The following is a 15554-nucleotide window of genomic DNA, read 5'->3' as shown; positions in this document are numbered from 1 at the left end:
AGGGGGCTACTGCTCTTGCTACTCTTTCCTTTTGCAAAAGGTGAGGTCTTCAACAATGGGGAGAGAGCTCCCATACAGAGCAAGGTATACTACAAGATTTTACACAGTTTCACAGGACTACAGGTACAAAGATCCTAATATCAGAGGGAGGAGCAAAGTACTTTACAAGTGTGTGTTTTGGGACTGCATCCTACAGCAGAGGCAGAGCCCAACAGAGCCTGTTAGGACAGCGATTCAAAACCAACTGCATGCACGTTTCCAGGAACGCCGTCACACATGGCAGGACTCAAAAGCTACAATAATGTACGCAAATATTTTCAACCCAACAATAAAAATGAATCAAAACCGCATTCAGCTCTTCTGGGTGGAAGTGTTTTCTATTATAAGAAATGAAAACGCCAAACAGGCCAAATCTTTTCGCACACAATGAATCTTCTCCCATCGCCTTTCTGGTTGGATGCCATCACAGGCATAAACCTCCAGATGTGCCGCTGGGGTGAGTCATGTTCAGTACAACCCCACGCTTCAGAATTATACCATGCATAGCTCTGTCCTACTGATTATGGCAGAGAAATATAATAATTTCCAGAGCAACAGAGCAAGACATATTTCATGAGCATTGTGAAGTATATTAGCATGAAGGAAAATGAACAAGAAAAAAAATTTCTTACAATAAAATTTGGATCAAATATTTTCCAGACACACATCAGGAATGAATTTGTCTCACTGTTCTTAATTTCAATATAGGTGAGAGATTTCCTTCTGAAATGTTTCCTTGCTGCCCTCCCAATTCTGCCTTGACTTTGCCTTTGTAATTCACTTCTATCGTAAAACTGTAATCTGTAGATGGAATCAAAGGGATTCCCACAACACCAATAAAAGACATTGAGCAAAAGGAATAAAAGAAAGAGAGTGTGTGGGGAACTACTTTAAAATACATTAAATTGTCTTTTGTAAGCCTCTAAAGGAATGTAAGGGAAGTAATATTAACTATTTGGAAGGGGTTTCGAACCCAGCAGGAAAGCAAAAATTACATATTTCAATATTCTGAAGCAAATAAGCTATGGGTATGTTTCTCACAATCTTCCAAAAACATAAATTATGTATTTAATCTGCATCTGTACCTTACCATTGTGTATGTACAAATGTGTACGTGCAAACCCATACAAAATGTTCTCCCTCCACCATAATACACACAGACCACAGTAATTCTAATACTAATATGCTGAATTTATTGACTAGGATTGTTGACTCATCCAGAAAATAGTTTAGTTTAATTCCAGTTTAAAGGAATAGGCATTCCCTTTGCTACACACATCCTTTGGACTATGTGCATATACATTTAAGCACAGGCCTGCATTTGTGAGCCTTACAGTAAACCTGAGCCTACAACATGAACTCTGCAGCAGGCTTACCTGAGCCTATAAGGAAGCTTGAACTACTAATCAAACTAATTGTAGACAAGCACTTAACTTTCATTATCATATTCTTCATCATCATTTTTCTGTGGCTCCAAGACTTCAACCATTTCACATGGCTCCAGGGACTGAACACACAGTCCCTGGTACACAGGGGTGAAAGGCTGAGTGTGCCTCTTCCTCCTAAGGCATCTGAGAGCTTAGTGCAAACCCCCAACCAGCAGCAACCTAACCCCTGGGGCCAGCCTCTGTCCTGCTTCCCACAGGACAGCTGGTGGGGCATTTTCTGTCCCAGCTCTGGGAGAGTTTTAAGCAAGAATCCTGTATCTGCTTGAAAGCCCACTCCCAGGCAGGGAGTTCAGTGAAGGCTGACCACTCAGGTGGGAGCCTAAACAGCAGCAGCCTCTGAAAAGTAGAAAAGGTGAGGGCTTAGAGCCAAGGATGGCATCACAGCAGGTGTGACACAGTAGTAGTTAAAAACTGGAAACCAACCAAGCGAAAACATTTCTAAAAAACGCACTGGACAGTGTGCTGTTGCACACAAGTCCTGCTGTTCCGCTAGGGGATCTCCAGTGAGTTCTCAGGACAAATAAAGACCTGACTGATCTTCAGACCTCATCGGGTGCACCCTCCACATGGTGTAGAACTCTTAAAATATTGTGGTAACCTGAAAGATGCCATAAGCAGGAGGGCCAAATGAATCTGCCAGGTGAGTCCTGCAGTCAGTCTTCATGGTCAGAAAGGCACAAGTGGAAGCTGGAGGGTCCCACTTGAGTGGCAGGAGTCAGAGGACAAATGAAGAGGTGAGATGGAAGGAGGGACCCCACAGGGCACAATGTGGAGAAAGAAGAGGGCTGCTTCTGTTCAGTCATTTGCAAGCTGCAAGAATTGTGAAAGATCAAACGTCTCAGCTCAGCGAAGCATTTCAGACTAGGCTGAAAGCAAGCTCTCTTCCCTGACTGTCAGCATGGTGTGAAGAGTGGTGCTGGGGTGAACACTTGTCTTTTCCTGCTGTAAGCATGCTGTAATGCTCTTAGCATCAGGAAAGCCGCACACACACACTTGACAAGCATCTTTCCCCACACTGTGGTTTCCTCCAGCACTGACACATTTATTTCTCTCCATTCATTATATTTCCCCAAATGGTGCTTAAAAAGAAAGCTCTGGTTTAAGCACCTGCTTCAGTGAATAGGGAATTAAAGAGCCCTATACTGCTATACTGTATACCTAGACCTCAGTTACCTCACACATTCTGGCACGCTGATGATTTCACAGCAGCGTAACATCAGCAGTGCAAGGCTGCTCCATCCACAGCCTACACCACCATAGTACCAGTTCTGCCTGCCACACACAGCATGATCGTTATCTGCCCAATTCTGATGCTATTTTAACACTTTACAACAAGATATGTAAGAATTGTACAAAGGGCTTTGTACATCCACAGCTTTCTTGGAAAATATCTAAGGACTTTAACTTCACCCTGAACTTCACTCCTGGAACACTTTTTTTTTTTTTTTTTTTTTAATAACTTACTGGGGAAGCCTGTGGCTGGCCAAACCCTATAACAGAAAAAGTGTTTCTGATAAGCCCATAAATACATCCACACATTACTAGGCAAGATCTCACTTTAAAGCACATCTAAGCATAAAACTGCACATTCCAAAGCATTTTAATTTGCTGCTCCACGATGAAAAGTCAGTTCCTCCAGCCCAGACATGACTGTCCCAGATGTTTTACAAGCCATTTATCTCCACGGTGTCTAGCTAACTGTTAGTGACAATGTCACAGCATGTACTCAGGTGTTTCACATGCACACATCCCCTGAAATTACCGTTTCCTCTAAATGCATCTGTTATTTACGAGGTACTCGACGGGGCTCCCAATAGCAGAAGTCGAGAAAAGGTCTCCCGCTGCAAGACCCAGCGGGGTGAGAGGAAAACACTCTTGTTTAGTACTTGAGCTTACAGTGCCACTGCAAAAATCTCAGCGAGTAAGCAACAGTTTTGCTGCCCTGCAGACGTGGATAATTTTGGGTAAACCAGACCGCCAGCAGAAAGCTGATTTCTTACCATGCCACAAAGCCCTCCTAGGGTAGTCCCCGAGGGCAAACCGCTCACTACGCGGTCGGGAGCCAAACTCTACCTCTGCGGGCAGAGCTTTCACTCCGGGCTGCTGTTCCCATCCGTCGGGGGACGCCTGGCCCAGGGCTGCCGTCGCAGCACCGCAGTGGGCTTCCCCACGGGTGGGGACGAGCCGTGGCTCTTCCCCGCCCGCAGGTCCTTCCCTCCGCGGGATTCCCACCGCCCCAGCCGCCACCGAACGCCACCGAGGAGCCCGGCCGGGCACTCCGCCGCCACTCACCCCTCTCGCCCGTCTGGAGGGCGCGGACGACGTCGTCGATGTCGAGGTGCCGGCTGGTCTCGTCGAAGCTGTGCACGGCCATGTGGAAGGCCTCCTCTTGGAAGACCACATGGACGCCCTCCATGGCGAAGTAGCAGCTGCGCTCGGGGTTGCTGTCGCTGTAGAGCAGCGTGGCCCGGTTCCACTGGTGGTGGCGGAAGAGGGCCAGCAGCATCTCTCCCATCTTGGCGTAGGCGGGCGCGACGCGGGTGAGGTGCGAGTACTCGCCGCCCTTGGCGCCGAAGCCGGCGGCCAGCGCGCCCGCCGACAGCATCGGCACGTCCCAGTGCGCGGCCAGCCGCGCCACCGGCGCCGCCGCGTACTCGCACACCGGCCCCAGCAGCAGGTCGGGGCGGCGGCGCTGCAGGGCTACCATGTCCACCAGGCTGAACAGGGCGCGGTTGCCGCACGCCGAGTCCTCGTAGGTGAGCTGGAAGGCGTAGCCGGGCGGCAGACCCGCGCCGCTCTCCCGCAGGCTCCGCACCGCGTACTCGATGGCCGGCCGCACCCGCCCCAGCGAGAAGAGGTAGGCGTCGTCCTGCGGCAGCAGCACCAGCACCCGGATCAGCTTCTCCTCCTCCTCCTCCTCCGCGCCCGCGGGGCCGCCGCCCAGCGCCGCCCGCGCCGCCAGCACGCAGCAGAGGCTGAGCAGCCAGGGCGGCATCGCGCCCGCCCCCCCGGAGACGCCCGAGCTCCGGCAAACTTTTCGCCCCCCCCCTTCCCCGCCCGCCTCGAAATTGTTCGGTCGTGCTTTATTTCTCAGGTGTTTGGCGGATTCACAACCTGCCCCTCCCCACCCCGCCTGCGGGTCACGGACGGAGCATCTCGGCTCTGCTTTTCTCGTTCTCTTATAGATGGACGGCTATTACTATGATCACTTTCCTCCCCACGCCGGATCCCCCCGCGGGGCTGCCGGGCTGCGCCTTCCCCGCTTAAGTAGCGCGGGAGCGGCGGCGGCGTCTCCGCACGCCCGGCGCGGCGCGGCCGGGTTTGTGCGCAGGGAGGAGCCGGCCCGGGCGCTCCCTCCCGCCCGCCCCCTCCCTGCGGCCCCCCCGCCCCGCACACCTCCGCGGGCGGGAGGGGGGTGTCCTTATCGCATACATCTAACACTGATGTGTGTGTTTCGCCTACCTTCCTGCTCGGCTGCTGCCCTCCCTCGTCAAGCGAGTCCCCGCCATCGGGCCCTGGGAGTAAAGGATCCCATTGCACTCTTTTTTTTTCTTAAATATTTTTTGGGGGTTGCTCCAGCCTGCTTAAGCTGGCTTTTACCGCATAAGGAAGGCTTTTGAGGCACCCGGAGGACTCAGGGGTTCGGTGCTCGGCAGGGCTGCGGGATTTGGGGAAGGAGATGTTGCAGCATCAGCACCGGGGGATGCAGGCGGCAGCCTGAAGGGCGTTGCGGCAGGGTACAAGCAGAGCTGCCCTGCTCCGTCACTTCACCCGGAAAGGTGCCCATGCACAACATAAGCCTACGGGGAACTTGACAGTGGATCTGTGACCCCTGCCTGTGTCCCTCTGGGATCTTTCTGAGTCCCCCGCGCCAAGAAGATCTGGATACCGGGTTTTGTAATTTCCCACTGTGTTGACACAGTTTCATGCCTCAAGCAACAGAGGTTAACCCCACTGAAGGAGAGGTCTGAGATTATTTTACTGAGGAGAAAAATGAACTTTTGGAATTACTGGGACAACACTGCGTGTAAGAGTGTCCTTGTTCAGTTCTACTCACTGGCCTAAAACTGCTATGCTTCATATTTTGTTAGCCTTTTCTGGAATAAAGTGATGTGAAATGGGCAAGATATTTTGTGAAAGAGGCTTTGGAACACCTGATGCTTTTTTACTGCAATATCCTAAAGGATGGTCTGTGGAGCCTTGTGCACCTTGTCACAGCACACATCCTGAAAGCCAGAGCAGGGCTGCACAGTTTGGTGTTTTATGGTTGCTGGAGAGTGCCAGGTTTGTGTTTGAAAGGTGAGAGAACTGCTCCTGGCTTTACAGAAGGTTTGTTTAGTTCAGCACAGAGGTCGTTGTCAGGGCAGTATGTGTAAACTTAACTTTTGTTGCTGCCTTCCCTCTGCAGGCTATGAATGGGAAACCTGCACTTCTGTGGTGACCATATGCTCACCTTTAAGATGTCTCAATTAAATAGAGAAACCTCAAAGCGCTTGTGCAATTACAACCGAGAAGTGGAATGAAAACAGCAGATAACACGATGTACAGAAATAATCATCAAAATTTATCTAACAAGGCTCAGTAAAATAAAGAAGCTCAGAAATTCAAAGATGGGTAGTGTCTGAGAAATGTGCTTCTCGTAGTTTTATTTGATTACTGAATCAAACTTCAGAGTGTTCCCAAAGATTACATAAACATCTACCCTGGTGAATCTGGTTTTGTGTGCTCCTGTGCTGTAAGTTATGTCAGGCATTTTTTGTTGTAAATGACTCTGTATAACATAGAGGAGATTAAGCAGAATGTTACAATATACAACATGCCAGCCATCTTTACCACAAATCTTGCAAAAACATTTTCTTAAGGCACATTTTGAAATGCTGACCTTTGTAATCATTGCTTTGTGGTGACCCTACAGATGTGTTTACAGGACCAAAATCTGGTCAGAACTCTCTTGATTTCCTTCTTCCCCAGCAGAATATCTTTTTTATTTCACATGTGAGCTCCATACTTTCCTAGCTGTCTTACTTGAGCATAAGCTGTGTAAACACAACAGAAGAGATAGTAAGCTCATATATCACAGGTTTGCTGCCCCTTTACACAGGCTGCTCCTTGTGAGGTAAAGTACTTCTGGGAATGAATAAGAGTGGGACAAGCAGGACCAGCATGAGGCAAAACAAGAAACAAAAGCTGTCTAGCCAGTACTGTGTAGCAGTAGTAGCATCAGAAGCCAATTTCAGTGTTTTCATAAAACCATTTGGCCCACAGTATGTGGCTCTTGCTCACCTGAGTAACTGCATTCAGTTGGGAGCCAGTGTGGGAGTCAGTGTCTCTGTGGGCCTAGAGCACTATAAACATTTCTGTTCCCTTTTGCCCTGAGTGTTTTTATGAAGAAGAATCCCAGCCTGTGATTGACTTATTTTTCTGAGCCAAGAAGTTATGCATGAGAATTTACTTGTTAATTCCAATTCAAAATGTCACTTAATACACCATCATCAGTTCACTTACAGTATTTTCCATAGTTATAAATTCAACATTTCTCCATAGACATTTTTTTCAGCTACATAAATGCTTTTTAATAGGAACAAATCCTGCAGTTGCAGATTGTAGCAGGCAGAATGCCCACAGACTGCAGTAAGAACAGAGATTTCAGAATAGCCCATTAGGACTAAAGTAATTTCGGACACAGGCTATTTTCTCCCCAGAAATAACTCAAACACAAGCTGAGAATCACTTGACTTGCTCCAGCCAGCATTAGCAGCAGCGTGAGCTGCCTGATGCCAATTCAGAATTTTTTTCACAGATGGCTTCGCTGAAAACACAGTCCCACCTACAGGCTGAAAAGATGAAATGCTTTAACATTGCCTCTATTGCAAATATACTCTGCCACTCAGACTTGCAAACTCTTTCCCTGTTTTTCAAGAAATCTATTATCTTTTTATTTCAAGGAGTCTCTTCTCCTTTGGAACACACCTAAAGGATTTCTAAATGTATCATGATGTATTTTGTGTCTTTTTGTGTTCTATGACCTTACCTTCATATACTTCTGTTATGTAAAAAATCAACGTGGCTTTCAGGTGAAAATACTGCAGCATGAAAACCCAAGACAAGACAATCTCATGCTTAAAAATTAGATGGAAATGGGGCCTCTTTTTTTTATTTCTTCCTCTTAAGTTACACCAACTTCTGTGAAGATATAAGAACTATAAGATCACAAAAGTGCACATGAAACATAGATGTACATACATACAGATATATATATATACACACACACGTGCATAGTAATAAGTGTTTTGCTGTTGTTGCTATCTGAACAGCTTCCACTTCACAGCAGAAAGTAAAGGCAGGTAGATGTCATTTTTATTTTACAAATGAGATGCTAGGACGAAAAAGACCAACCACCACTTTTTTTCTTTTCCATAAATAATAAAGGTAAATTTCTTGTTATGAATGTTTAAGGAGGAACAATAATTCTTTTCTGCTGCCTGCTACTCCAGACAACATGCAACATGGCCAAAGTGCAGCTTTATACATTGCAAAAACTAGTTGCATTAATCATCAGTGTTTTACAGAACACTTGTGGTTCCACTGAAGCTCATGAAAGAACATAATGATCAGAAGTGGACACCACAATCTTCCAGACAACTTTTATTTCTAAGAAGAAAGATGTTATTGCAATTGTTCTCGCTTAAAAATATCCCTACTTTTCCTATTTTGCAAGTACTTGTAGTCAGGAAAGTAATATTAAGAATGCAAAAGTTGCATTCTTTTTAACAGTGTAACCTTATACATTACTGTGAAACTTTTCTGACTGAACTATGTTAGAAAACACTTTGTTTAGGCAACCAATTTCTTTATTTATTGTATTTCTGTATTTAGGAGGCAATATCTGAATATAGGTAATGTCTGGGTATAGAACAGATTTTTTTTGCTAACTAAACTAAATTAGGAGGATCTAATTGAACTAAATTGTCTTGGATCCAAGTTGTTCACTTTTGTTTCCATTTTCATGTCTTAGGTCAGCACTGGATGATCACTGGAGGGCACAGGATGGTGGCTGCCCTGTTCCTCATGTGCATCTGCCTCCTTTAAACAACTGTATCATAGTTTGAGACAGAAAGTGAATGGTGAAATACAAACATCAGCTGTGCCTTACCAATATCATGGCATTTCTGTCCAGAGGATTTAAAAGAGTTTGGAGAGCAAAGATAATTTCTGCTTGATATATAGTAACCCTACAATAGGTACCCATATTGATTGTAAAAGAAAAGTAAGAAATACTATCACAGTGTCCCTCAAAAATAGAGTTGGGATCAGACATCCCAGACCACTGACAACCAAGGAGCTGCATTGCTCTTATCTGTAATCTACGACAGGAACTATTCCAAAGTCTACTTTGATTCGTATTCCCATATAAGAACAGAAGTCTTACAACTTAAAGAAACCAGACATCTTTGCTTTGTCTGGATATTCAGCTCTGCAGGATGTGCCAGTTTACACAGTAGTATCATCCCAGAAACTGATTTATCTTTAGGAATATTCTGAGGCAAAATGTGGATTGTTTTTTTAAACCAAATTAGTTCATTGATATGTTTGTGGTTGTGTTGGCACAGCAGAGCAAGAGATCTGGAATAAAAGCAGCAAGATGCCAGAGATGAGAGGCAGGAACTCCTCAGTGGAAATTAGTACTGATATCCCTGTATGTCTTTTCTCTTGCATGTTAGTTGAAGATTAAATTACAGGGAATGCATGGAAAAAACATTTTTAATACTATTGTCAGATCTTACTCCAATGAGCTGATAAAAAATATTTTAAAAATAAAATAAAATAAAATAAAATAAAATAAAATAAAATAAAATAAAATAAAATAAAATAAAATAAAATAAAATAAAATAAAATAAGCTTTAGGAGTTCTGTAATTTCCAGTTTATTAAAGCACTAATGTGGTTAAAAAAACTAATATATAGACTACATTCATTGTATATGTATATAAATGGACTACAAATACACAGTTGTCCTTTGTCATTATATTATAGTAATGGGAAAAAATGAAAATACTGAGTGAGGACAAAAGCTCCAGGAACAAATGAGTGGAAGGAGGAAGACAAAGTACAGAGCAGAGTGGGATGCCAATAGTCAATAAAGAGATATAACAAAGAAAATCAAAAAAGATCATCTTACAGTTAATGACAAACCTGCCATTTTACACATCAGTTAATATAATTTAATTAGACCAAGGTCTAAGGGCTCAAAAAATAAAGTGAACAGTGCTTCATAAGTTGTAGTTCCTGCTAAAAGGCAGGAACTCAGCAGTGATCACTTCTGCCAGAAGCAGAGAGGGAGGAAACGGAGGTGTCCTCATGCTCTGTGCAAAGAGAGAAGGGCCTTTTGGAAGTGTAACTTCTATTTGCACATTGATAACAGAGACCTCTGGAAAGTGATGTGTTCTTTGTGTGCAGTTTATCATGTATTTCTTAAGAGCCTGCTAGTTCTTTCCATTAGTTTTGTATTTTGCTCTTGCTGACAGCCTAAGTGTTTTTATCACACACAGGGAGACAAAAAATATGCTTGAAAATATTTAACTCATTCTCCTGTATGTACACTTGTAGACTAAGGTCAAAAGGACATAAGCATTCCTTGTGTTTGTAAAAAAAATACTTCTTCATGTCTTTTGCTGCCAAAGCAGGCAGAAAGAGCAAACAAACACAGTGGTGGAAATGTTAGCAGGAGTTAGACATCTTTCTGAAGAAGTAAACAATTCTACAATTCCATTTTCCTCCTAAATTTTCCCAACAGTTTTCACATTTTAAAAAGGACAGAAAATATTGGGGCTTAATTATTTTTTTCTTCAACCCTAATTGTTATACTGTTCTTCTTTTTACACCAAACAGATCTTTTTCGGCAGATGTGTTTGGTCAATTTAATTTTCTCAAAGGCAGTTGGGAGCTGGTCCAACATAGGACAGAGAAGAGCAAGACCCCAATGTCATTTGTAGCTGAAGCAGGACTATTGGGTTATTGTGTACAGCTGCCAAAATCAATAAGACTGCCATGAGCAAAGAAATAGACTTCAGGTCATGCCCATTCTGGCAATAGCTGATGTGAAACATGGGACTTTCTGGCTGGGTTCTGCCACCAGACTTTACTGCCCTTCCAGATATGTCAGGACAAGTGCGTGTGTAATTGCTATTTACCCTCATTCTGTCAGCCTGATTTGAGTGTAAAAGGTGTTACTGCTAAACCAGGTCACTAAAACCAGGCTAGGGAGCAGATCCATGTGAAGAAATGCCAAGAAGCTGGAGGGGGTGATAATCTCTGGTAGAGAAAACAGTTCCAGGTGAGCTTCAAAAACACATTTCTTATCCCAAGGCAGCTGCACCTGAGATGGCATATTAGGCTCAGGTGATCTACATTATAAAATACACAAATAAATGTAGAAAATATGTATATTTTACTGCATTTCCTTATCTTGTGGTTAACCCTTGGTGTCAATATTAAACTGTGACATTATTTAAAAGGGTGATTGAACCTCTGATGCTTGTGAAAGGAGAGCTTTATTTAGCAGGATGGGCTCTGTACAATGAATGAGGCAGTGCTTTCCTTGTGAGGGAGAATCACAAGAAGACAGAATCAGAACTGTGCCAAGCTAATGGGAAGATATCAGGGAGACATGAGAGCAATGAGACGTACAGCTAGTTGTGATAATAATCAGTAACTGATTATTAGAAAGTAAAAGCTCTGTATTAATATGGGTTGTATTAATTACTGAACACTTACATGATTAAATGAAACTGTGTTAAACTAGGATATTTCAAGCTGGTTCTATCCTGATTTTATCCTATGTTTGGTTCTTGCCCATAAAGTCATTAGCTGTTAATGAGGGAGGAAAGAGTGTACAAGTACAAGTGAAAAATCTATGCCAAATGAACAGGAGAGGTAGTTTGAAATCAGAGAAACAATATGCTACTGCCCAGTGCTTTTCTGTTCAGGGAAGTGCAAAGAAAAGCAGGACACACTACGGAATGGAGCTGCTCATCCTAGCAAGCCACCAACGGAAGGTGAGTGATTCTGTGGTGTTCTATCACCTTCAGTTCTCTATGCCAGGTCTGAGCAATAGTCTTCTCTGCTCTACAGGAACACTGTGCTTGTTTCAAACATCATTGTTTTGAGAAAATCACAGACTGGAGAGCTGAGAAGGGCAGAACCAGAGTCTGGAAGCATGCTTCCTATAACAGATTAAAATATTAATTTTGCTAGGAAAGAAAGGACTGCAAAGACATGTTGTGGTCTTTCTATACAGATCAGATGACTCAAAGACAGTGATGAGTTGGTTTTCTGTTCCATGCTACTGCCAATACATCCCATCCCATTCTTCTGGGTCAACTGTGAATAAATTAAACTTTGTATGTCCCCTAGGAATACCTTCTTCCTCTGTCCAGCACCTAACAATGGAGTCCCTCAGGAATCCACCTTGTGGCAGCTACTGCTAACTGAGGCATTCTCTGTCCTCTATCCCTGTAGTTATAAAACCTTGAAATAATTTACCAGTTTTGTACTATTTTTAGAAATATTCCAAATACTTCCAAGTGAAAATGATACAAAGAAAAAAGCTTTTATATAACTTGTCACAAGAGGTCTGACAAAATTCACAGTTATGATATACCTCTTTTCATCAGCTGTCATGTGTTCCTTTATTTGAAGCAATGTTACTGGATTGTGTCCATGAGACATCACTAGAAAGGGATGTTAATAAGAACATCACCAGAACATTTGAGTCATAGCTAAAGAGAGAAACCAAGAACAGACTTTTCAAATAAAAAAAGTTTCACTGGAAATATGTGAAATTAGGTCACAACTGCAATGAAAAATATGGTAAAGAGAATCAAATCCTAGAATGCAGTATCTGAATTCCCTGTGTTGACTGCAATTTCCTCACAAAATTGTTAGATGGAGCATTAACAGAAGATAATGCAAAGTATTTTTCATCCTTTGGTATCTGGAGATAATTTCCAGGGCTATGAATTATAACAGATATTGCCTGGAATAAGAAATTGAGTCTGGAAAATCAAAGGTTATGGACTGTACCCAGGAAATTACTGGAAAAAGCATTTCCTGCTTCTAATTGCATTATGTAGAAAATTCCTCCATGTGCCATGTCATGCCATGGCATGGAGGACTTGGCCCACAAGAAGAAGCAGGAATACTTTGATCTCAGTAATGTGAAAATAATTTCATTTTCTGGTAAGAGCATCAGGAAGGTTTTATGACAAGGCATTGTTTTTTGCATTTTTTTTCCTTTCTTTTTCTGATGATTATTATTTCTTAATTTTTTGGAAATTATGAAATTTATCTTCTAATTGTATAGGCATTAAATATAGCCATGATCTTCCATTACAGAAAAAGAAAATGTTATTCTGAGGGAAAAAATACCTGTGATATCTATTTAAAAAAGGGAATTCCTTTATTACAAACTTATCTGTCAAAACTCACATTCTCAGACTTTGAATTCTGAAACGCACACTAAAATAAACTATAATTTTTTTTTTTGTTAGGGAAAAAAGGTTAAAAATAAAGCAGTTTGTATTCTGGAAAATTGCACATATAAGCAAAAAAGTTTTATGCAGTGCAATATCTTGGTGATGCTCAGTTAAATTAAAAGCTAGCTTTAATTTAGTTGTAAAAACCAAGGATGCATCCAAGATTCAGAAGTTTGGCATAAAATGTAACAATGTGATTTTTAACATGGGGTTTAAGGACAGTCAAGGACACAAGATTTTAATTCTTCTCTTTATCACCCCTCCTCCTCAGTATACAATATAGCTAACATTTTATTTTCCTTATAAAATGACTGGTGCCTCACTGTTTAACATTAACCTACAAACAGGAAATGGAAGAGGAGCTCAGGATCCACATCGCTCAGCCCAGTCACAAGACTGAGAGTAGAGACCAGAGTGGCAGTCATAACTGCAGATAGCATATATTTTTCTGAGACCAGCATCCAAAACAAAAGCTTTAAATGAGACACAACAATAGTTTTAAGTGCAAATCTTACTGGAAAATATAATCAGAACAGGAGGAATTTGCTCGTATACTGTGAAGCAGCGACAGTTTATCCTAAAGGTAGGAGTTTGGAAAAGTATCTTAATCCTAGATATATCAATTAATAATTGGTTAACAATGCACACCCCAAAATGACATGTCTGAGCTCTACAAAAAGAACACAGGAAGGAGCTGAGTTTGTCTGAATGCATGCACACCTGTTACACTGAAAACTAAACCTTCTGATAATGTTTTCATAGTTTTAGTTACTTTCCCATGAAAGTCCTGTAAACTTAAGTTTTTTACACATTCCTTCTAAGAAATGCCTTTTGATGGATGTTTTGCATGACCAGTGTGATTGGGAAGGTGGTAACTTAATTATTCAGTCCCTGGTCAATGTCAAGAATCTATAAATACTGGAGTCAGAAAATAAAGTTACTTCCTTTCCTGTCATACCACTGAGACATGTTCATGCGAATCATTCTGTGTCCTTTAGCGACATACATGTACTACTTTTTATGATGTGAGACAAAATATTTTTGGCTCAGCTATACATGCTAATTGCTAAAACATTTTAATCAAGTGGACTAATTGAGTAAAATTGAGATGCAGGGGAAATGAGACATGAGTTATAATTGGTATGTTTGTTCTGAAGAACTAGAAAGCCAAATCTTGTTGTATTGAAGGGAGAAAAAGACAGGGAGGGAGGGAGGGAAAATCACCCCGCATTTTCCTCTTTTAAAAGGCCCAAGGATTCCTAGTAAAAGTCTGATGCTCATCTGATGTCAAGGAGTGAACTCTGGCTTGAAGTTTCACCTGGAATTTGTAACCTCTGATCTCAGCATCTGTAATGAAACCAGCTGTCTCCTTCATTTTACCAAATACACCTTTATTATGTTTTACTCACAAAACCTGCCTGGCCATAGAGAACAAACTGACCCTGTGTAATTTGAATTAATGCATTAATTGTATTATCTACACTGCTGCAGGTGTGAAGTGGGTAGGAGGGAAAGGTGGAGAGGACCTGCATCCCGGGGGACAGAGGTGGCATAAGGCTTTCTCTGTGAAGTGTGTTTCCAGTTTACAAAAGGTCTGGGATTTCTGCTGTTAGTGGGGAATTTCTCCCTAGCATGAACGAGTGTGTATCTCTCCTGGAAAAAGTAGAAACAAGCCCAGTATTTGGGCAAACCTCTTGGTGTGTGAAGATTAACAGACTACATATGATAGTGGCAGTACATAAAGCCATCCATGGACATAGAACCAAACCAAAACTGTCTCTTTTTTTGTGTGAAATATCAGTTGTTTTTTCTTGTCCTCCTAAAAAGATAAGTATTTTAACGATAAGTCACCAGTCACCATCACTTACTATCAAAAGTCAAGGCTTAGGTTTAATTTTCTTAGCATGTTCCAGCTTGAGGCAGGGCTTCAGTAATTTTCACAGTGTTTAAATTTAATGTCAAATTTATTTTTTTATTTACCTTCACACATTTTTTCAATTTCTGAATATACATTTCTAAGACTGTTATGCTGGATTTCTAAGAAATTTACTGCTGTGTTGCATTAATGCAGGGGAAACCAATACAAGACAAAACTGGACAAAAGTATTTAAATTCTTTAACCTGAGATTCTCATATATTTATGTTTTCTTAATTTTGAGATAGTAACTCTGCTTGAAGTGGGCTTATGGAAATCCACTAGACCTGGAATTCAAATGATATATTTTGAAACCTCAAAGTAAATGGGTGGCATTCATACAATTTCATTTTCAAATTAACGCAGAGTTTGTGAAATTAGTAAATACTCTGCAATGAATAGAGTTGATTTAATGTACACAAATATAAACAAACCCAGACATTTTACAGAAAGTCTAGTGCTGTATTACAAGTCAGATGGTTTCCCTCGAGCAGCTGGTGCAAGTAAATGGTGTGTGTTACATTCACTGATCTAAATTTTTATTTGTATTTTGATTTAATTTTGATCTTTAGTTTTCCTCAATGAAATATAAGCCAAGTAACCCTGCAATTCCATTAGA

General features: G+C 42.0%; 1 protein-coding gene across 7 annotated transcripts in view; it reads right to left on the bottom strand.

Moving 5' to 3' along the window:
* The window catches only part of NPR3 (natriuretic peptide receptor 3), a 92094-nt gene extending 87292 nt beyond the window's left edge, over positions 1 to 4802 (bottom strand). For 3 of the 7 annotated variants that reach the window (XR_009276081.1, XM_058826363.1, XM_058826364.1), the window contains exon 1: positions 3780 to 4800. Coding sequence is in view for 6 of the 7 variants with exons in the window: in XM_058826363.1 (XP_058682346.1) it covers positions 3780 to 4482 (703 nt within the window). In the remaining variant the exon portion in view is untranslated. Of the gene's footprint in view, positions 1 to 3779 lie in introns of all 7 variants that reach the window. The other 4 variants (XM_058826361.1, XM_058826362.1, XM_058826360.1 and 1 more) reach the window with 3 other exon arrangements.
* Positions 4803 to 15554: the final 10752 nt, after the last annotated feature.

The sequence above is a fragment of the Poecile atricapillus genome, chromosome Z (assembly GCF_030490865.1).
Source record: "Poecile atricapillus isolate bPoeAtr1 chromosome Z, bPoeAtr1.hap1, whole genome shotgun sequence".
Taxonomy (NCBI): domain Eukaryota; kingdom Metazoa; phylum Chordata; class Aves; order Passeriformes; family Paridae; genus Poecile; species Poecile atricapillus.
This window is presented reverse-complemented; position numbering and strand designations above follow the sequence as displayed.